Genomic DNA, 24,258 nt, shown 5'->3' on the forward strand with positions numbered 1-24,258 from the left:
ACTTGTGTTTTGGTGGGAGAGAATTTCTAAATAAATTTTGTGGGTTTTTTTCTCTCAGTTTTATTTTCAGCCTTCAGTTGTCCACCCATTCAGAATTTCTTCCTGTTTGGTACATGTTGCTGCTGGGATAGGCTCTGGCTCCCTGTAACTCTACAATTGAATGTGAAGGTTTAGTATTTGAATAAGCACAGACACACCCACACATAAGCTCACTCTTGGACACACACATCATAAAATGAATTTTATACAGACAGATTTCTCATTTGCAGAAATAAAGGAGTTGAATTTTGCCATTGCCTCACTAGTCGGGAATTTCAAGGCCTCCTAGTTATCCTGCTTCAGGGACATGTAAAAATCCTTGCCAAGTATCCATCTCCAGTTGCCCTGTTGTCGCTCATTACTCATCCCCAGGGGTGTTTCTGAGGGCCTCACAGCACACGTGACAGAGTGTGTGTTTGTGTGTGTGTGTGTGTGTGTGTGTGTGTGTGTGTGTGTGTGTGTGTGTGTGTGTGCATATGCTGAGATACTTCAAATAAAATAGCACAGCCTTATTGTGGTCTGGGTTTTGCTGTTATTGTCTGATTACCTCCCCAGTGTGTTTCTGTGCTCTCCAATCATGGTCTCCCAAAGCAGGCAGAGTATGTAAATTTCATGTGTCATTCATGGCGGGCAGGACTCAGTCCTGTGACTAGAGTGGCAGGATGATGAGTGGATGGTCAGTGACTTTTTGAGGGTCAGGTGAACCTACTGATGAAGCACTGGAGTAAAATGTGTCAAATAATGAAATCTGACTGAGAAGAAAGAGCAAAAAGAGAAGTGGAGTTAGTCTATGAGAAAAATCCCTACACCTCCAATTGTTCCACAAATCTTTGATATAATTTCTTTTTTGATGTTACTTCCTGCAGATATTAACGAGTGTCTCACCGATTCCCATACCTGTCACTCCAGGGAACGCTGCATTAATACTGTTGGCTCCTTTAGGTGTGAGGGAGTCCTGATCTGTCCACCTGGGTACCAAAACAAAGATGACATCTGCGAAGGTAAATATGTCACCCCAATTATAGGTTTTATCTTGTTCAGTTTCAAGATGTTGCACCTGCTGAGAAGGATAAGTAAATAATCTATTTAAACACAGTTTTGCCTCAATAAGTAATAAGTACAGGAAGACAGAGCAGAATATACAGTAAATACTGTACTTACTCAGGCAGGAGACCATCAAATAAGGGTACTTCACATATCATATGCTATACACGGCACTGGGTGTTGTTTATGTTACATTTGGTTATGGTGTCCTTTACCATTAATCACAAAGAAAAATGGTGACTCCGGCACAAAGTAAGACTTTCTTCTTGAATGCAGGGTTCTTCTTGTTTTGTATCCCAAATCTTTAATGTGTCTAATAGTGTTGATCAATGAAATTCACCAAAGCAGTTTTCACTATGAATATGCTGTGTTTGCCAGTAGTCCAGTTCAGTGAACATTTTCCTAGAAAGTTGGCTTAAAGGAACATTTTTTTTTCCCAAGTGCCGTATGTTGCAGCACCACATGGCTCATTTTCATACACAATAAACCATGTGCTGCCCTTACTAGTGGAGAGAAGCCTTAAAGGCATCCTCCCACTTGCTGAGAAAGAAAAAAACCCTGTGAAATAATAATGATAATGTAAGATTACTGTTTACATAACGTTTGTAAATTCCTGATGGAAGAACAAAGTGCAAAGTATCTGCACATATACTGTAGATCAGAAACAAAAAAGTTGTAATAACTGCACCCACTGCCCAGACTTGGAACTAGCCAGGCCCACACTGCCACTTTGTAGCATGGCCAGTGTGTCCTCCAAGACTGTAACTCTGTTAAAGCAATGATATATTTTTGTTATTTGAGGCATGGTGGCGCAATGATTAGCACTGCTGCTACATAGCTCAGATAACATTTTTGCCCACAATAATCCATCCAGCATAGTTGGCAAACACTTCCCTAGTCCTCTGTTACACTTGAAAGACCAGTGTAACATTATAATTGTGTCAAAATTACTTCAGTTCCTCATTCCCCATTAACTGCAATACATTTCACGGAGTTCAACAAAGTTCCTAAAAATGTTTGTGGTCAGGGCAAAGTGAACCACGCAGCACTTGCTCATCACTAGTGTATACCCTGGAACAGATACTCTCTTGCTTTCATTAGCAGGGGTGAGCTTGTTTCCTTATGCCACTGATAACTTGAAAAATTTTGAAGAAACAGATACTTCTTGATTTTAATACTGGAGGGAGTGGATATAAATAACAAATTTGCTGGCTGGCCCATTACTTTATGCTTATTCTCTTTTTATCTTCATCTGTTATCCTCCCCATTTTCTACAGACTTAGTGTCCTTCATTCAGATTAATCTGCTAGTGTGGTCATGCAGGGCACTCAGATTTATATACTGAATGTGTGATGCTCTATAGTAAAGTATTGATCATATTGAGCAGTAATAAAAGGAATGACGGAGAACTCTTAGAGGCTTCTGTCCATTAGCATCCCTCCACTCCTGCATGTAGATAGATGTCCTTAGTCATGTGATAGGACAGGTTTCACATATCTCTCTTCTAGCATAAGCGACATTGCATTAGTTATTAACATTAGGTGGCGACAAAGTGTGGCCTCCTTACCATTTCCACAGGTGGTCATGCATTTGGTATTCTGATGTTAAACTTTATCCCCCAGTGGCATCAATTACTACCCGCCAACACACTCATCAGGGGCAGCAGCCAGGGGTCCAAGCCTGTCCTTAATAAGGAAGCAGTTTAAGCATTCGTTTTAGTGCCTTGTTTATTTAGACTTTCTGAATAAGACATTTGAAATGTTGGATATTTTAATAAGTTTCTTTTTGCCCACATTTTGTCTACTTCAGCTAACAATATAACAATAATGCAAGGTATACTAACACTGCTTTTTGCCCAATACCCTATACCAGGACTAATTCTGGGCAATCCCAGAGTATGTAATAGTACCCTCTGTGCCTAGCTGTTTTTGATGTAAAAGCTTTTGGAAAGATTGATAGGTTAGGTTAGGGATGGGTTGATTTAAAATATTTCCTTTTCTTGTGGTAGAAATAAGTATAATCTAAAGATAATCATGTACTGAAGGACAGTGAAGTCTAGACATTTTAGCGAAGCTGCATCCAGCATCTCTTAGTGACATCAATGTCCAATAACCCTTGTTAATTTGCTCAACCGTGAGCACCAGTCTTGATGGCTACATTTCATACAGGTCATAGTGAATGACAGGAAGAAACTCATATCTACAGCCTATAAGAAAAGGAGCAGGTAACAAGAGGACCATGCTACCAATCTGTTATTGGGATGACATACAGTAGCTTTGAGACTTGATCCTGACAGACAGCAAGACAAATGCATCCCCTTTTCTCCACTTTCGAGTATAGACAGATTCAACACAAGCCTGCAGAAGGTGCTGATGTAATGAAAGTGAAGTGTGGTGTGGGGGAGGAGAAATTATTATTAACTGGATTGTAAACTCCCTATGATTCCTATTGCCATAGTGCCATCTACAGGCAGAAGAAAAATTGAAGCAACCTAGTCATTCAGCTTAAGTCATTTGTGTATGGAGGTGCTATATTTTTATTTATTGGTGGGTATTGCTTAATGCATGGGACGTTTGAAGAAAATGGCAGACATAGGGTCTGTACAGAAGGTCTGTACCAGCTTATCCAATGTGAGGATGGGTAATGGGAAAATTCAGAGGATAGCTAGTGACCTTTCTTCCGTCCTCTTTATGTCACTCTATTATGAGACATTACTGTACAACTTTTACACCTCATTACCATATGACTCCACTCAAAACTGTGGTGTGAGATCTTGTGAACCGTGACTCTAAACCACATCACTCTCTGCAGATATTAATGAGTGTGAACTGGAGACTCATAACTGCAAAGCTGACCTCCAATGTCAGAACACAGCCGGCTCCTTCTACTGCAGTCCAAAGCAGAGCTGCCTGACAGGGTTCACACGGGATCAACATGGGAACTGCATAGGTAAATGTTTGAGTTCATGTGTCATGAATGTATGTTTCTGTATGTTTGAGTAGAAGGGGACATGTCTTCTGCTGCTACCTGCTTTTCGGCTTAGTAGGGAGCTTGCTTACCTGTTTCAAGAACAGCTGCTTGATATTATCGTTCTGCTTATCCAGATGAGTGTTACAATGGCAGTTGTCCATCTTTAACATCACCATGTTGTCCTGGCTTTGTCTCTGACTCTTCCAGATATTGATGAATGTAGCAATGTACTGAAACCCTGCAGTTCTGGCTTTAACTGTATCAATACTGTGGGCTCCTACACCTGTCAAAGAAAGGTTATCATGTGCAGCCAAGGCTACCATGCCAGCTCTGATGGAACCCGCTGTGTTGGTGAGTGATGGTTACATGAAGACCTCAGGCTTCTTCAAAGTTATATAAATACTTTTATGATTTGTAACAACAGGTACAAGTAGCCAGTGGAAGTCAAAGTTTATATTTGCATTTGATGACTATGTGGTATAGTCTATTTCTCCACTACTGACCAAAGCTTGTTCTTGTGTGTTTTTCTATGAATATCTTCATGATGTTTTCTTATAGATGTGGACGAATGCCAAGCTGGAGTGCATCAATGTGGAGAAGGACAAGTTTGCCATAATTTGCCTGGGACTTATCGCTGTGATTGCAAATCAGGTTACCAGTATGACATGTTCAGCAAGACATGCTTGGGTAAGGAACACTATAGCACCCTGCAGGGGGAAGCCTGCCTTTGTTTGCTTGTGGCCACACTGGATTAATATGTCCTTGTCATGTTGTCAGATATCAACGAGTGCTGGCGTTACCCGGGGCGGCTCTGTGCTCAGACTTGTGAGAACACTCAGGGCTCCTATCACTGCTCCTGTACAACAGGCTTCACTCTGGCTTATGACGGCAAAAACTGTGAAGGTATGCACAAGAAGGGTGGCGGCCCTGAACCATGAGGTAAAATGAGACAAAATGAATTAAGAGGTATAGTGGGAAGACAGCTAAGGGCAGAGACGTATGCTAATGTGCTAAGGGAAGAGACAAGTGAGTGTGTCTGTCTGTCCTTGGTGTGTGTATGTATAGAAGTGGTGTAATCGAAAGATTACAAGCTTGTTTTTACATTTACATTTTAATGCAGATTTCTCCTGTGAGGGTAATGAGTGTACAGTGTAACAGATACTGGAGTACTCTTTGAATGGTTTAATATATAAAATGAGAATAATTCATTTTCATCTTTATATTCATTTACTTTAAAATTTCTGACTGTCTCCTTATTCTTGCATGTTGAATGAATTATAATTGGTAGATCTGCCTTCTGGTCACTTGAAGGGAAAGAAAATCCATTTGATCACGCAAGGGGCCAAGTGGATAAGGACTGTAGTGCAAAACAATGACGTCATAATTTCTACTGATGACTCTTTGCAAATCATCCATCTGTCCATAGATAGATAGATAGATAGATAGATAGATAGATAGATAGATAGATAGATAGATACTTTATTAATCCCAAGGGGAATCCCATACTCATAGCATATGAGAAATGTGTTTTTATTAATTTTAGTGTGAGGAAGATTGGATTGACATTTGCATCCAAAAGCACTGAGTATACTAATAATGATTAGGATTAAGCTTATTAATTTATTTTTGCAAGCTGTTTTAGTATTGGATCTGTCTCAGAAGAGCAAGCCTATCAGCCTGTTGTCCACTTTGTAACCAGTATGTCATAAGCTTTTTTGGTCGTCAAGCAGACACATATGGACATGTTCTCCCAGACCAAACAAACCTGGGTGTCAAGCTCAGTTGTTTGTTCAGATCAGTTTTTTATTAAACACTTAAGGTAACAGTTTTTTTTCTTTTGTATTTTTTAGATTAGTTGTGCTTTAAAATTCATAACTTCTAACTATTCTCTTACTCTCAAACAGTTGACTTTATGTCTGTAACTTTGAAGTGTATTAGCAGGTTTGAAAGTAGATGGAGCTAAATTCAGTTTTTAATGGCTTTTTTAATAAATTGCCAATTAATAATGAGAGGCAAACACCATAACACAGGAATCAAGAGCTACCTTGTTACCTAGGGCCTGTTTACGCATGTGTGTTCATTATAAACTGTTTCACTAATATATTTGTAAAAATAAGCAAAAGAAAGTGAAGCCCTGGGAAGCTCCATCCCACAAAGCATTTCTATGATGCACTCAGAAGGTGAAAATCTACTATATTAGAAATATCTGATGTGGTAGAATGAGAAAACTAACCAGCCATAGAGTAAAGGACATATTTCATTAGCAGCAGGAGGTGGCTGCTCATTAAGAAATTGGAAAGAGCGAAAGCCTGAAGCCACCACAACCCTCCAGGAACAGAGCTTAAGAACCCTACAGGGAAAAAGAGTATGGTATAAAACATAAATGAATCTCAGATTTCCATTTTGTAGGCTGATTACTTGTAAAAAAGAGAGCAGAATGCAGACCTGTCTCGTCTAAAGCCATAAAGCACATCTGTTCAAATCTCTTGCCTCCACTAGGGGCTCATAAGTTTGACTCTGATACTCTGTTGTGATGCCTGATTTAAATTTAAACCAAGACCCAAGTTCTTTAGAGTGCAGCTCCAGCATTTAGTTAATCTGTAATTTAGCTACCTTGAACAAGTCAGCAATTTAACTTAATGTGTGATTAAACCTTTTAGAAAGTTTAGAATGCAGAATGCAATTGTCTTACTGCTCAAAGTCACAACAAACATTGTGGCATACTGCTTAAAGCATTACACTTTAAATGGCGTGATTTTTGAATCAGTCTTTGTCACTGACTCACTGTGAGGTCCTTTAACTTGCCTGTAACTGTAAAAAATGTTTGCAAGCAACTAAATCATTATTCTGTCCTGTTATTTAAAGGTGGCAACCAAAATACAATAATAATCGGCATCAGTTTTAATTTTTAATTATGCTTAGGATGCCTAAAGCATTTTAATAAATTTAGCTCACCTTTTTGACTTGACCACATGTTCCAAACTCAATTTTATTGTACATGTGAACAGACCTCGGACCCAGGCCACCCTTGGAAATAAAAACAGACACACTCTGTTCCACTGGCAGCTTGAAAAGTAAGATACTCTAAAATTAAAAAAGATACTTCTGACATTAGTCCTCAACTAAACAAAGCTTTGTGTACATTTGTGATTTTGGTGGATTAGCATATCTGCAGTTTTTCAAAGATCTGCTGTATTTCACAAAGACTGGTGGCATCTATTCCTTCTCACATTAGAATTCCTACCTGGGTTTTAACTTGTGTTCATATTAAAGTGGATTTCATGAAGCAGGTTAACGTAACTAGAGTAACCTCAGTTTATATTGTTGGACAAATGAGACTGGAGATGTAGGCTTTCTTCATGAGCATGTATTTTGATAACTCACTATTTTAATAAAGTGTTGAGTTGCATATGAACTACACAAGACTAAAACTTGAAATCCAGCATTTTTGACCGTATTAACATTTTGTTTAACTCAGAAACCAACCTCTGATGTAGAACGCAAGACGTGGTTGAGCTGGGATTTGAGGCTGGCTTAGTAAAGCCAAGAGACACTAACCGGTCTCCTGCTCCCATTAGTGCACATAATTATTGCTAATATCCCCTTCATTGTTAGTGATTTATTTAAAGTGTCAATACTACTGTTTTAAAAGTGATTCTTATTTCTTCTTTTTCTACCAGATATCTGGAGATTTACGTTATAATAATATCATGAAGTACTGGTGTCTTTATATGTACTTAACAATTGGAGCCCATACATCTTAAAGGATAACTTTGTTTTTTTTAATTCAAAGTTATTTCTTCACAATCAAGATAAACATTATTGGCAACATGAGAATGTGTTTTAAAGTTTTTTATAAATGTTAAAATATATCATCCCAATTCCTGTAGTCTAAAATGATGTTAAAGGGCAAATTTAAACACAATCCTAAAAACGTATCAAATATGTCAATTCTTCAAGACGAGTGTTATTACATATTGATCCAGGTCATGAGATTGCAAATATATCGTAAACCATTGTATTCACATTGTTTTATGGAGGAAAAAAGCAAAACAGTATTTTAAGATTCGGCCATTTTAAAAAGGTTTGCAGCTCTGCAGTTTAGCTCATTGCTGATCTCTCTCTGTGGAAACCTTTCAGCTCCAAGAATGTTTTATCCTTGAACAATTGTCTCTAAATGCTTGACATTAATAAACGTTGATGCCCAGATGTGAATGGCTGTCTGTGCTGTGTAGGCCAATAGACCTGTGACTGAGAAAAGTCACACATACAATGCCTCACAGACCACTACTAGCTATAATATAGAAGATCATAGAAATTAGATCTGAAAAACTGTTACCACTCAGTTAACAGACAGGTATTTCAGCCATGGATTGCAGAAAGTATCTGGAACAGGTTGGGCAATTGTGGATACACAGAGAGCGCTGAAGGATTCTGTATTAACATGAGGCAGCACCAGCAGAGGAAAATGATAAAGCTATAATGATAATTAAAAATAATTCAAAGCTGATTAAAAAATTATGTGAATCACAACTCAAAAGTACCTCATCATTTTATGGGCTTCATTAAATGTTTACCAAGGAAACAAGGAAAGTTAATTAATTTCACTAACAACCTCAGTTGTTGTTTTATTACGGTATCCTCAGCAAGAGCAACAGCAAGCACTATAAAATTTGTTAATTTGTTTGTGGTGCTTCAATCTGCTTCAGTATGGTTTAGCTCTATGTTATAATCTTCCCTTTTCATTTCTAATAAATATATATGTATTGTTAGAGTTAAAGGAATTAGAGGGGACCCAAAGAATAGTTGAGGTGCCAACCATGTCACTCCATTGACTGTCTAAAAAACAGAAAAAAAATGAATGCACAGTGGTGCAGCTGAAAATAGGCAACCTAAGTGCCAACATAGCCTATTAGGCTTCTCCTAAAGATTACCTCTCTGAAGTGGGTCAATGTGTGAGAGCTCTATTATGCAGGATCACTTTCCCAAAACTGAGCCAACATCCTTCAAATGCTCTTCGTCTTATATGGTCACAACTGGAAGAGTTGGGGCATCCAAGGGTGTAGTGGCCGGCGACTATCTGCCTCTTCTCATCCTGGCAAGGCATTGCATACCTTATCTGAGCCTGGACGGTGATCCTCAGATGCCATGTGTGATGCATCCCCCTTACCTTGGCCCCAGCAGGGAGGACAAACCTTACTGTGAGATCACGGTCTCGGGAGAGGACGTCAGGTTTGATGTGGGGGGTTCCGCGCCGGTGCACAATGGAGAACTTGTATGGCTGCAGGCTAAGGAACCACCTAGTGATTTCAGGGGTTTGTGTCCTAGTGAGAGGGCAACCATTGAAGGGGGCATGGTCCAGCACAAGGTGACCTAAGATAGTAGCACAGATGTGTGATTGCCCATTTGATGGCAAGGGCTTCCCGCTCAATTACTGTGTACCTTTCTCTCCCAGTCAAACAGTTTCCAGCTAAGGTACATGATGGAGTGTTCAGCTCTGTTGACAACCTACCACAGGCACAAGGGGATGGCCTTCAGATAGTGGGTGGTGTATTCCACCAAGACAAGGATATATTTGTGGCCCCGTGCTGAGGGTTCAAGCAGAACAATTATATCCACGCCAATCTGCTTGAACAGGATGTCAATAATCGCCAGGGCACAAGGGGTGTGAAATCTTTCTAAGAAATGTGCGACAGTTGACATCCTGGACAAGAGCAGCAAAAGTGGCAGGTCTTCTCATACGCAATAGAATCGTGATATCATCCCTTCAAGGTTTTGTCAGCACCTAAATGAGCCCCTAACAAGTGGGTATGGGCCAAGTTACAAACCTTGTGATGATTACCCTGTGGGACCAGCTCACCTTGGGAATCTGCCACTCAATATACCAGATTATTGTTTAGCATGCAATAGAGATTAAATGGCATTTAGTCTCTGGTGGGCTTAATGTATGCAGAAGCAATCACATTACTTGTAAGCTTCAAGGAGTCACTGTTCCACTGCTTGCATTTAAATGAAGCAGGCAGGGAGCAAAACTGAAGTTTCAGGGAGGCTATGGGAACTGGTGTGGCACCATCTAATGAAGCTAGGTCAAAGGTGGATGATGCCGCTGACAATAAAGGCACATTGACACCCTTGTCCTTGACATTGGTTAAGTCATATTGTGTAACCACACACTTTTCCAGCCTGCTTTCATTATGGGGTTTTTGTCGCAAAGTCTGCATTTTCTTTTCTCTCAGACAATATATGCCAAATTAATTTTTTGGCCAGTCTCTTCCGAGTCTTGCAGTGTAAGAAGGCTGAGGCACCACCCCCACACTCAGTCATCAGAGGTTCCCTTGAGCATAGAGCCTACAAATGTCAGTGGGTTAGCACCAGATCTTACCATAGATACAGGTGAGACTGACCTGCTTCCCATCATACTGTTATGGTGGGACATAGGATGCTGCAGTCATGGTAGTGTTGCTGCCAGAATCAAAGAATACTTGAACAGGGTATCCATATATGTGGGCTGTGCCTAAAAATGGAATCAAGAGAGGGTTAGCTATGAATGCACAACAGTACCTTTTTCTGTGTGCCCAACCACACTTTACTAGATCACCCATCTTGGAGCAGCTCATCACCATATTCCCCTTCCCTCAGCAGTAGCAGTAAATTATGGCCTGAGATTGATCCCTTCACTGGCAGCAACAGTGCTCCCTCTCATCCTGGAATAGTATTGTGTTCCTTATCTGAGTCTCAAAGGTGATCCTCAGATGCCCATGTGTGACAACATATAAATATATGTATGTAGGCTTCAGCAAATGTGCAAACCTGAAACTCAATTTGCATAAACATTTCACTCCCCAAACAGTGCCAGGCATTGAAACAGTGATTGATTTGGATGGCATGTTATATAGATGAAGACAATAAATGGGATTAATACAGAGGTCTTCAGGTAATCTCGCACAATCAAGAGCCCACTTGAAGCACATTTTCTCATCCTTTCACATTTTATGTACACTGTAATTCTAGCAGCTTACCCATATTTGAAGAGTGAAAAACACAAATATGATGGAAGAAAAATAAAATACCAATATGCTGCCAAGATTCACTACACTAGGTTTGTTATGAACAGGAACAAACCCAATTAGACACAAGAGCTTGGACAAAGTTTGTGAAATCTTAATTAAGGCTATTTCCATCCTAACACAGCATATGACTTCAATGTAAAACCAATTGCAAGCACATTTATGTCTGCATAGCCAACCACAATGTAAGTCTGCCTTCAGAATGGCACCCTTCCTTCTATGGTTGGTTTTTTTTATTTATGTTTTGTCCTGCACTTTCTTTGAGTGTTATTCTAATAAAATGTTTGGATTCTACAGGCCAATATGTTGCCAACTGCAGGGTCTTATCTGCTTTTATGTTTTTTAGATGTGAATGAATGCACAAACAACCCATGCAGCCAGGAGTGTGCCAACATCTACGGCTCTTATCAGTGCTACTGCCGACAAGGATTTTACCTGAAAGAAGACGGTCATACCTGTGAAGGTGTGTACCTGTCCACCTTCTGTCTCTCATCCCGTCCTATTTACTTTTATAGTATTATTGCTCTTTATTGTGTCTTACATCATTACATACCTTCTCCTTGCTGTGGTTAACTGACTCCTGTTCTCCACAGACATTGATGAGTGTTCACAGAGCATTGCCAACTTTTGCACCTTCAAGTGTGTAAATGTGCCAGGCAGCTATCAGTGCACCTGTCCAGAGACAGGCTACACTATGTCGCACAACGGCCGCACCTGCAGAGGTAAGTTATTCTGAGTAATGCAAAACTGATGACTTGGGTAGTAAGAGGAGTTAAGCTGGCAAAGACACCTGATCCACTTTGGTTGTGATACATTTTTATTTTTAATTTCAGACATTGATGAGTGTGCTGCAGGAACCCATAACTGTAGCACAGATGAGATGTGCTACAACCTTCAAGGTGGCTTCCGTTGTTTATCCTTCAGCTGCCCACAGAATTACAGGAAGGTGTCAGACATGTAAGTAATTTTTTTTCAAAGACTCCTGGCACACATTATCTCTGTGAAAGCAGCTGTGTCCTCTCTCTCCTCTTCTAGTTTGCTAGTCCTCCACATAGCCAATGTCACTCCTTGGCACTCCTCTCAGCCTATATATTTTAATTCTATGCCATAATTGCTCCTCTTTAACTTTCCCTTACTACTTGGACCCCATTGATGTATCTACTAGTAACTAATTTTCCATGTCAAATCTGACACAATGTGGTTTAACCTCTGGGAAAGCACAGTGGGACTGTGTTAAAGTTGCTGCCTTACAGTTCCAGGAGACTGGAATTGAATTGCAGCCCAGTCAATGTTCATGTGTGGTTTGCATGATCCTCCTTTGTTTTATGGGGTTTTCTTTGTTCTGATCGTTCCTCCTCATCCCAAAGACATACATATATATAGTAAGTAAAAAGGCTGCTGTAAATTGGTCCAGATTGCGGGTGTTTGTGAATGTGCCTGAAGTGGAAAGGTGCCTCCATCCTCAGCTGGCTCTTGCCTTACTCCTAATGATTCCAGGACAGGCTCGAATTCACTACATTGTTGGATGATTTGATGATGACATAGTTTACCCCTTGTGTCTGTAATGCCATTTACATCTTCTTCAGGTTTTATAAAGGTCCATTCATGTTTTAACAGGCGCTGTGAACGCCTTTCCTGTCTCAACTACCTGGATTGCCAGAGCAGCCCTTTGAGAATCACCTACTACCAGCTGAGCTTTCAGACCAACATCATGGTGCCGGCACAGATTTTCCGTATTGGGCCTTCACCAGCCTACGCTGGGGACAACATTATGATAAGCATCACTGGTGGTAATGCAGAGGGCTACTTTAGCACCCGTAAGCTGAATTCCTACACGGGTGCTGTCTTCCTGCAGAGGCAGGTGCTGCAACCCCAGGACTTCCTGATTGATGTGGAGATGAAGCTCTGGCGACAGGGCACATTGACCACCTTCCTTGCCAGGCTCTATGTGTTCATCACAGCCCATACACTCTGAAGTGGTGCTGCCTATATCGATCACTTGTGATGGCAGCTGCTTGTTTATTTCCATACTGTATAAGTGCGATCTTTCTTGGAGTAGCTTTCACATACATTCTGCTGATGGTGCCCATCATCATGTACCTGTAACATTCATATTTTCTGCCAATGATACCAGGTGGTTGGGAGGAGGATCCTGCTTGTCTTGCTGAATTGCCTGCAGAGGGAGGAAGACTAAGTTTATCCGCCCCTATCAGCTTGCTGCTGACTTTTCAGTGGTGAGATAAATATTACAAGATACTTTGAAATGAGTATTTACAGCTGATGGGTGGCAGCAGCACAAAACCACTCTTCCAGTGAACTCGTTGGGGGGTGCGGTAGTGGGGGGAAGCAGAAGCAACCATCCAATCATTGTCTCTGAGGATGAATTTCCCACTTCATTTAAAAGCTAATTATTAAATCAGAGGCTAAGACTCAGATTGGATTATCGGGGTAGCTTATTCTACCATACCTGGTTGGTGAGAATGAGGGGCGTACAGACAAGTCTGTTTCTGGGTGAATGAGACAGGAGGGCTTGGCCAAATGTCAGGCTAGCACTATGCCTCACAAGAACATAAAACCTCATCAGGCAAGCTGACTGAAACCCTGTCTCATCCTTGGGGGCTCCGTATGGAACAAGCAAGATCTTTATAGCATTGTCAGGGAGTAACTCTCCCTGCTTCTGTGCAAATGTGGGTCCTGGACATTTCCTTATGTGCTTTCTCATTTACCCAGTCTCTTTATCAATCAATAAAATTATTTGGTGTGTCCTTAGTTGTGCCTTGAATATCCAAGAAGTGTGAAGTCTTGGCCCAGTTTCTCTGGCATGTCTGCTGCTTCCAGTGATCGCTACTGTTAAGAGGACAGGCAGGCTAGACCCTCATACCCAATGCCAGAGTCCCACTCCCTATCACATAATTGAAATAGCCATTAAACTTCTGGGCGGCACGGTGGCACAGTGGGTAGCGCTGCTGCCTCGCAGTTGGGAGACCTGGGGACCTGGGTTCGATTCCCGGGTCCTCCCTGCGTGGAGTTTGCATGTTCTCCCCGTGTCTGCGTGGGTTTCCTCCGGGCGCTCCGGTTTCCTCCCACGATCCAAAAACATGCAGGTTAGGTGGATTGGTGATTCTAAATTGGCCCTAGTGTGTGCTGGGTGTGTGGGTGTGTTTGTGTGTGTCCTGCGGTGGGTTGGCACCCTGCCCGGGATTGGTTCCCTGCCTTGTGCCCTGTGTTGGCTGGGATTGGCTCCGGCAGACCCCCGTGACCCTGTTTGGATTCAGCGGGTTGGAAAATGGATGGATGGATGGATTAAACTTCTTCCCTAAGCACCCTGGCCCCAAGGTAGAGCTGTCTAATCAGCCTTTTACTTGGCTTGATGGACACTTGTATGCAAAGATTTGGGCACCCCATGGTAAACTGAACGTTTCACTGAATCTCTAAATGAAAATAAGTTGATCCATTCCCTTTAAGACACAAATGTAAATGTGACACTTCTGCATATGTAGAACTTCAACTACTGAGTTTAACAAACTGAAAAAATTAAACCTTGATTGTGACATGGGTGTGTTTACACACTCTATCTGTCAGTACTTACTAACACCTTGTTTGGCAGAAATCAAAGTTTCCAAAAAGTTCCTGTAGCCAAATATGAGTCTTCTTTCAGAACTCCTCTAGGATAAAAGCGTTATTATTAAGCGTTAAACATGGACTGCATGTTTGATGTCTCAACTCAAATTTACATCTCGGGCCTGTGAAGGCTATTCCCAAGCACCAGTCTTTTAGTTTATTCTCATGTTTATTTTGAGTTGTTGTTTTGCCACAACATCCAGTTTATTTCTCTTTTCATTTCCTTAATTGACTTCATTAACTTTTTGCATTTGGTGTTTAGTTGAATCCATTCTTTCTTTCACCCATGCATTGCTTACGTGACTGGCCACAATAAAACTCCAAAGCACAACAACACATTTACTGTTTAATTGGTTTCTAAGGTTTACTTTTGTTCAAGTTCCTTCAAATATATCTTTTTTTTTTGGTTTTAAGGACAAAATCAATTTTTATTTTTATTTGCCTGCACTACTCTGTTACTAAAGGTTTCTGGATTATCTAAGTATTGTTTTAAATACTTTAAAAGCTGACTTAATTGGGAAAGGCTCAAGAAAGACAATCATGCGACAACTCTTCCATGCTTGCAGTCATTAGTGTAAGTTGTGGACCTGCGGATTACCACTTAATTGTCATCTAAACATTTCTGCAGGCGTTTGCACTGATATGTGTGCTCTGCGTTCTATATCTGGTTTCCTCACCAGAAATTTTATCATATTTTTCTTCAAATCCTGCCTTGTCTTGAATAGTCGATGTCACAATTTCTTAATGATTATTCTGACAGTTGAAATTACAAGTGTTTATAAATTTTATATCCATCTCCTGCTATGCTGGGAGTAATTATCTCGATGTTCAAATCATCAATCAGCTGCTCAGAGGAACCTACGGCTGTTAAGAGTAGGCACACGATCCTGAGAGGTGAGGAGTGTCAAAGTATTTAATCAATCCTGCCATTTGTCTTCTCTTGCTTTAATTTAAGGCCTAATGTTAAATTCAGTGAATAAATAGTAATTGTGCATTAAAATGTGTAGAAATTTGCCATTTTTAAGTCTGTTACGTCCAGAGCGTGCAAATTTTTTTCCTTTAGATAGTTGGGGAAACATGCCATTTGACTAGGGTGTCCAGACGTTTGCATGCAGCTCTCCTGTTGAACGTTGGATTGTCAGAACTTGTGTCTGGCATTTTGCAGGCAGCCAGAGAGGCATCAGCAAAGGCCGCTGTCTACTCATAGTCTATGACCTTCAGAAGACTCTGGACTGTGTGACCTTATGTCTTACGTATTGAAAATGGCCACCGTACTTCTGGATGGTGTAACTGTCTCACTCCAACCCTAACCAACTTTATAAGTTTTTTGTATCCTGTATGTTTCTGCACAGTTTCATGGTTGCTTTATATACTTTCGACAATGATGCCACACTTTGCATGTTGCAAGTGACCACTAGACTTCTGGACACTGACCCAACTTTTTTATATGTTTAAGTCACCACTAAACCATGATAAAGTTGGAGCCAATGCTTTGAAAACCATAAGTGACCGTCAAACCCCTGGATAGTTAGATCCCCACATACAGTACCTTCATTATGTAATTGACTAGAACAGGATCAGGAGAGTTCAGTCCCATGCTTTACATGTTAGTGACCTGCTTGGCTGTGAATAGTTGGGTTCCATGCCTGCTACATTTTAAATGACTGCCAGACCTCTGCATTGCTCTGCCTTATTGTAGTTAGCTATAGACAGTCTTAAACCCCAGTAGGTTTACACATCTGTCCTGTACAGATGCTTTTGTGGCTTTCACCCAGGATGTCTAAGAGTGGTTCACTTTCAGAACAATGCAACTTTGCCCATACACTTGCTTTGTACTTCTTTTTATCTTCTGTGGCAATACTTGTCTGAACTCATAACCTGCATTTGTTAAGAAATAATATTAAGATGGTGATTCTACCAGAGAATGGTTAGAATGAAACACTGTTCCTAGCTCAGTTGTTTGTACAGGTAAACAAGGTTTGTCACATGCTGAAATCCAACCTTTCTGGGGTCCATGCCTCTCCTCATGCATTTGCATCAAAGCACTGCCTGCACCTTGCACATGCCACCCAAAAATGTACGTTGTGGAACTGGTTGGATGGGCATTAAGGAATACTCTGGGAGCAAAGACGAATTTTGGGAAGAAAATACCAGCAGTGTGGCTTTCTGAATTATTGTGGGTCACTTCTTGTTTATTCCTATATTTCAACTTCCTTAGTAAGCGCATATGAAATAATAGTGAAGGAGTTCTGATCTAGACCAATGGTGCTAAGAGCCAAGATAATGTGTTTAATTGCATAATCGATCTGTATATTAGATCTTTAATAGTAAGAACCCGCATAAGTTGCTTTATAACTAAGAACAAGATGGATTATATAAAAATACACTACAAGTACATAAGCAAAGGTGCAGGAAACATCCATATTACAAACCAAGAATGGTAAACCGGATGGCATGGACGCAGGGACACGGCGATGGGACCATGAGACGTACTGCGCAGGCGCATACAGCGCACGTCTCATAAACCGCACGCGAAGTCTTATCCACCGCACACGAAGGAGTCACGGCCCAAAAACGAAAGAGCTCAACTGACATGAATGAGTAATGAAGCAACAACATGCCCATAGCTAACGACTACCGACACAGCCACACAAATAAGAGGACTCAGCGCTGCAGCCCAGATTCAAACGGAAGAGGCTACGGAGGCCCCACGGGTCCATAAAGTACGGAAGGCGCAGGCTTCACCACCATATTGTGAGTGGCACTACTGCGGAGTGAAGGCACAGGCGTCACCGCCATATTGTGAGTGGCACCACTGCGGAGTGAAGTAAACGCGCGTCTGAAACTGCGGAAGCAAAGCAGGCACGGGTTCAAAACGAACGAGCTCGACTGACGGATATACAAACAATGTATTTCAGGATACCCAACGCCGGGGGTAGGCGAGCGAAGCGAGCAGGGGGCGGAGCCCCCTTGTGATAACTATAAAAGAATGGCTTTGAAAAAGGCTGGGGTCAATTTTAAGGATGACAAATTAAGAGCAGGAGTTTATCCTGTTTTGATTTAACTGTGACTGCTAAAGGCTACGGAAAAAGGGGCAACATACATTTGAGTCTTTTGAATTTGGTGTAGCAAGACTTTGAAGTGTGGAGAAGGTTTGCATCAGTAGCTCTAATGCACAGTAAGCAGCAGTGACCGTTAAAACTATTGGAGGTTATTATGATTTCAAACAAAATGGTCTCAGGGATTTGGCATACAAAAATGGAACAGTTTTATTTTTCTGTCAAAGGGAGGAGAGAGCAAAAGGAATCATTAATGTGAAAAATAATAGAAAAAAAACCAAAACTTTCCTTTTGGTCTTAAACTCAAGTGTTGGCCTGCTATAGCAGGTGGTGTGGCTTGCCCACTTGCATGCCTTAAAGCACCAATTTTACACTACCCACCTACCTCAACATTGATGTCAGTAATGATCTGGAAACACATTCTCTGTGTCACTGACAATCTTCCCCACCTGACTTGCAAAATGTGGACTCAGCAGACAGTGACCGTGTACAACCCTTCATGTTGTCATTTCTGATTAATGGATGGATTCTTTTCTGTGTTCAGAGGAAGTCCTTGCAGGGTAAATCACCTTTTAGTGGATTCTGGATCCATTGCATCTGTACTCTCATCTCCATGTCTAAAGAACTTTATATATTTTCTTGGTTGAATGCTCTGTGCCATAACCAACTAGACTTCTGTAGGTAGTATGTACCTGACGTTTTTGTTTTTTTTTTACTGTGTATCCATGTGAAGGTTTGTATCTTTTTAGTATGAGTCCTTATGTTAAGTTCCTCTCAGCCTATTGCTTTCCTTTAGTTCCTTGTAGTAAACCCAATGCCAAGTGAGGGCACACAGCACTCATCATAGAGTTTCAAGTTCAAGACTTTGTTTGTAAGGAGCACAATTCTGAGCATGACTTCAAATCTACTGGGAAACCAATACATCCAAGACAACTGAGGGTTTGCAGAATTGTTGTGTGTGATGTGAATCAAAGTTCTAATACCATAAATTCAAGCCCGTGGTTATTTATGCAGGAAGATCACGGGCAAGGCTATGACTTCATGCTTTAACTATAAGCATGAAGTGATATTGTGGCTGTTGCTCACAGATAACAATGATTAAATCAGCGTAGTCACCAGCATCTAGGATTCAGTGAGCTATATCACTTTTTCAACCATTTAGTATTTCAGATACTGAAGTTCTGACATCTTTAAAGCCAGTGAAACACATACGCCTGGCACACTACATTCAGTGGAAGAAGCTCTTTGTCAGTGGGAGTATGTTGATAAGAAAAATGATGCAGCCTTTTGAGTGTTGCCTTTTGAGACAATGGACTCAACACCAGCAGAGAATGATAACATGCAGGCACGTCTTCTGGTGTCTGCCATAATTTTTCTATCATTTTCAGGTGAGCACAGTTGTCAACAGTGCTGAAAGAAATTTAGAGAAACCAGCTTGAGGTGTTCATTTTGAGATACTATATTGAGACACTCCATGCTTGAGAGACCCCAATATATGTGCATTGTTGACACCATTGCTCCTTAACTGTACTCTTCTTACTGTTGGCCAATTTCAAGAAAATATTTAATGCTCAGCTAATGAAAGCTCGATAGATAGATAGATAGATAGATAGATAGATAGATAGATAGATAGATAGATAGATAGATAGATAGATAGATAGATAGATAGATAGATAGATAGATAGATAGATAGATAGATAGATAGATAGATAGATAGATAGATAGTACCTTATCCATCCCATGAGGGAAATTAAGCAATGTAATCATCTTCAAATACCCCTCCAGTTGGCCCTTAGTCCCATTTGGAGAAAAAACAAGGTGCTTCAGAGTGTGATATTTTGGGGTCTTTAACAAGTGAGCTATTGTTATTTAATTACTCCAGGTTTGGAGTTATTATATTTATTTATTTATGTATTTATTTATTTAAATAGGATTAGTTAGAACAGCTTCTCCAAGTGGATGAATGTATACACCTCTCATTATGTGATGATAAATCAAAAGGTAAATGCCCAGATGAATGTTATTATTTATTTGTCATCTAATTCACCTTGGTGATTTAAAGGGTGGTATTATGAATATAGACTACAAAAATGAGGTTACTGAGTTTCTCCTGACATAAGGTGAGGAACACAGCATTACATGGGAACTGTTGTTTCATGCCAGTTCAGGTTGTTTGGACATGTAATCATGATATCACTGGGTGTTTCCCATGAGGGGGTAAACTAGGTATGGAATACTTTGAGAAGACCTGGTGGCAGACTGCTTGGAAATTCCCCAGGAGATACTGCAGATGGTTATTTGTAATATTGTGGCCTGTTTATTCAAATCAACATGCTGCCTCTGCTTTTCTCACCCAGGTGAGTGGATGTAAAATGAAAAAGTGTATTCTTTTATAGTGACATTCTTACATTTCTTGCATTCTTCATCATATTCCTCCAAAGGTTTTGAATACCCCTGGTTAAAGGAAGCAAAAGAAAAGTTGTCTGATCAGGAGTTGTGGATAAAAGAAGCAAATATATAAAACTACAAAATTTAGGGCTATATGCTGGTTTCATCTGTGCAAAGACTAAGCTCACATGCTTATAGCAGCAGAAACTGAGCATGGACTAAAGATACAGACTTAAGAATGAAAGTAACACAAGCCTCAAAATAATGGCTGAATGTCAATGTCAATGTCAATTTATTTATATAGCACATTTAAAACAACATAGGAATGCTGTGACCAAAGTGCTCTACAATAAAAGAAGAAAAACATACAATTAACATAAATAAACATAAATAGAAATAAAATAAAGCAACATAAACAAAAAAAATAATAAATAGAAGTAAGACTACATAATCACAATGAGGAAACCATCAGTATTACTGAAGGTCACGGAAAGCAAGTGAATAGAAATGAGTCTTTAATCTTGTTTTAAACAGATCAATTGTAGACGACTCCTTTATGTAATGAGGTAAAGAGTTCCACAGACGAGGAGCAGCAGCTGCAAAAGCCCTGTCCCCCTTAGTTTTACACTTGGTACGAGGGACAACAAGAGACAACTGACCAGAAGATCTAAGCACTCTAGATGTCTGGTGTACTGCACACAATTCAGATAAATAGGCAGGAGCAAGCCCAAGTAAAGATTTAAAAACTAGCAACAAGATTTTAAAATCAATTCGAAAACTGACAGGCAGCCAGTGTAAAGAAGCTAATATTGGAGAAACAGAATCAGACTTTCTTGCCCCAACCAGAAAGCGTTCTGGACCAACTGTAACCTGTAAAAGAGCCTGTAAAAGATAGGAAAATCAACAGTAATATTCAAATCCATCATTATACAAAAGTGATCAGTAAAAGAAACATCACATAAATCAATATTATTAACTGAAATAGCTGAAGAGAGGCTACATTGCACATCTTAGTTTGTTTAGAATGAAAAGGAAGTTCAGTGACATCAGGCACAGCTGGAGAAAATAAAGATATAAAGGAGATGATGTGAAGATGGAAAGTAGAAGTAGGTAAGACCCAAACACTGGCAAGATAGAGGAGTACAGAGCATTGATCTTGTCTCAAAAAACTGGGGTAATTCATTTCAGGTTAGAGAGCGAATGAAGGTTTTGTCAGTTTTCTGAGATATCGTGTTCCCTTTTCAGTATGTTTGTGGGACACTTGGACTGTCGTGACCTGCCAGGTGAGTAGATCAGATTTCTGTGCATATTTTGCACAGAACCAAGCCTTCAGCTGTTGAAGTTCATCTGCAAAACAGCAGGAGATACATTTTTTTGGTAGTTCTCCAAAGCTCCAAGAGTAACAGGCTTGAACTCCAGTTTGTGGCCCTAGTGTCCCTGCACTCCTGACCTTTTCGATATCCCTTACGTATTTTGTCTCTTAAACAGTCCTCATATTACCTGCTTTAAAGAGTTTTCAGTGTCCTAGTGTTTCATGTTCAGGATTGTATGTTGCTAAATGATGGGATGAAGGTTCATGACAGATTTCCTGTCAAGACACCAACATTAAAATAGCAATACAGTCCATCTTCTCTTGTCTTATGCTAGTCCTCCTTGGTGTCACACTAATTGAGGTTCAAACATGTCTTTTATGAGTTGAGTTGCCTACCTACTGCACTTTAGGAAGGCTAACAGAGTGTACCTCCTAATATTCACAGGACCTCTCCTGCACGTGTTGGGCTTCTCTCTGCCTTATGAAGGTCTTCTCTGGGGCTTTACCTTGCCCAGTGTGATACAGATGATATCCTTACCATTGTTATCCCCTTTCTACCTAAGGATTATATCCCAAGATTGTACCAATAAGCAGTGTGACACATAAGTCACTGTCTTGCACCCCAAAACACGAGGCCGAGTCTCAGTACTTTAGCAAAACCAGCTTAATTCAACTTGAAACAGGAACAGCAGGTTAATTTATTGCAGCGGGAGCTAACACTCTCCTATACACAGACACAGCAAACGTGCATAGTCTGGGCCAGGTCAGTGGCCAAGTTATACTGTTCCCTGCATTTATAATGTTCCTTGCATCACTCATCGGCAACAGGTGCTTATAGTGACTGCAATCAGCTCGCTGTTGTTTCCGCAGCGCTATACGACCATCCAAACCGGGCTCGGCCAGGCAGGAGAGAACATCAGCATTGGTGTCCTCCAGGATGGTGGAGAACATCAAAAGCAAAAGCCTGCAAGCAAACAGACCACTGAGTGAGCTAGGCATTCATATCCCTCTGTTTGTACAGCCACTGAAGTGGGGTGTGGTCAGTCACCAGGGTAAACCACTGTCCCCATAGGTAGTAAAGGAGGGTGTGCTCTTCCTCCTCAAAACATTGTGAGAGCACCGCTCCTAAACCGAAATCGTGTGCATCCGTTTGCAGAATAAATTAATTTAGAAAAGTTCGGATTGCGCAGATCAAAGCAGAGTACAAAGCAGCTTTTAGGTCCAAGAAGTCTCTGTCACAGGTGTCGGTCCAGATAATAATATGATTCTTTATGCCCTTTGTCAAGTCAGTGAGGGGGCGGCCCAATGCACAAAGTTGGGAATGAACTGCCTGTAGTACCCCACAAGCTCAAGGAAGGCATGAATCTGCCTCTTTTTATCAGGATGTGGATATGCAAGCACCTTCCCCGCCTCGTCCATTTGAGGCTTCAGCAAACCCTTCTCCATAGAATATCCCAGATAATGGGTTTCCGACATACCCAGCCTGCACCTCTTAGGTTAGCTGTCTACCCCACCAGCCGTAAACTGTCAAGAAGACAAACGAGGTGAGATTCCTAGTCATTACTGAAAATGCCAACATCATCAAGATAGGCACCCGTGTATGCAGAATGAGGATGCAGGATTTTGTCCATCATCCACTGAAAGGTCAATGGTGCACCATGGAGACCAAAAGGGAGCGCTGTAAATTCAAACAGCCTGTCTGGAGTAGCTAACACGGTCTTCATGCAGCTGGACTCCTCCAAAGGCACTTGCCAATATCCCTTCATGAGGTCTAGGGTGAATATATATGAGGCCTGCCTGAGCTTCTCCAACAGCTCGTCCACACGCGACATTGGGTATGCATCAAAATTGGAAATCTTATTCCAATGCCTAAAATCAATACAGAACCAAAACATCCGGCTTTGAGACAAGCAAAATTGGGCTCCTCCATTTGCTTTTGCTTGGACGAATTACACCTAACTGAAGCATCTCCTGTACTTCTTCGTGTATCACTTTCCTTGTCACCTCTGGCAGGCGATACAGGGGTACCTGTACGGTAACACCAGGCAGAGTTACAATCTTGCATTCCACAATTGTTTTCTGGCCAGGCGTGTCTGAAAAAATGTCAGAGTTCCACTGGATCACCAATAGCAATTCCGCTTTCCGAGTGTCTGTTAAATCCTCACCTATAGCAAGTTCCGTCTGAGGAATCGCTCCGGACGTGACCATGACCTCGCACATTTCATGCCACTCTTTCAGCAGGTTAATATGCAAAACCTGTACGGGCTTCCACCGCCTTGAAATCCTAACTTTATAATTCAGGGGGCTATATGCTCTTCGATGACCACCGAACCCAACCACTCAGCTTGAAATTTATGCAGATCCAAATGAATTAACACTAGCGAAGTGATATTTTCATAACGAAAACGAGAACTAGAACTAAAAATTTTGTTTTTCGTTTTACATAAGCAAAAACTAAAATTAAGGCAAACAGAGAAACTAAAACTAAATAAAAATAAAAATTAGTGATATGTGAACGAACTAAAATGAAAACGAAAACTGAGTAAAAATTTAATTAACTGCAATAGCATTTTCATTCAGTCCGGTTCAGTCGCCCTGAGCGTTCAGTTGTACTGTTCACTATGACTGTGATTTTGTACCTTGTGATTACTATAGTCACGTGGCGCAACTTCCGTAAAGGACCATTGTTTGTTTGTTGAGCACATTTGGTTCGTCAGGTTGAAGCAGTAAGCACGTGTGGTTGCCGATGGCAAGTTTT

The 24,258-nt window shown here is 40.8% G+C and overlaps 1 protein-coding gene across 2 annotated transcripts in view; it reads left to right on the forward strand.

Moving 5' to 3' along the window:
* Window positions 1-24,258, forward strand: part of fbln2 (fibulin 2) — an 890,980-nt gene that overhangs the window by 99,808 nt on the left and 766,914 nt on the right. For both annotated transcript variants that reach the window (XM_028825322.2, XM_028825323.2), the window contains 9 exons: window positions 906-1,040; window positions 3,895-4,032; window positions 4,261-4,404; window positions 4,612-4,740; window positions 4,831-4,956; window positions 11,467-11,583; window positions 11,714-11,842; window positions 11,954-12,077; window positions 12,738-13,432. In XM_028825322.2, coding sequence (XP_028681155.1) covers window positions 906-1,040; window positions 3,895-4,032; window positions 4,261-4,404; window positions 4,612-4,740; window positions 4,831-4,956; window positions 11,467-11,583; window positions 11,714-11,842; window positions 11,954-12,077; window positions 12,738-13,095 — 1,400 coding nt within the window. In that variant the 3' untranslated portion in view covers window positions 13,096-13,432. The remainder of the gene's footprint in view (window positions 1-905; window positions 1,041-3,894; window positions 4,033-4,260; window positions 4,405-4,611; window positions 4,741-4,830; window positions 4,957-11,466; window positions 11,584-11,713; window positions 11,843-11,953; window positions 12,078-12,737; window positions 13,433-24,258) is intronic.

Source organism: Erpetoichthys calabaricus, chromosome 18 (assembly GCF_900747795.2).
Source record: "Erpetoichthys calabaricus chromosome 18, fErpCal1.3, whole genome shotgun sequence".
NCBI lineage: Eukaryota > Metazoa > Chordata > Cladistia > Polypteriformes > Polypteridae > Erpetoichthys > Erpetoichthys calabaricus.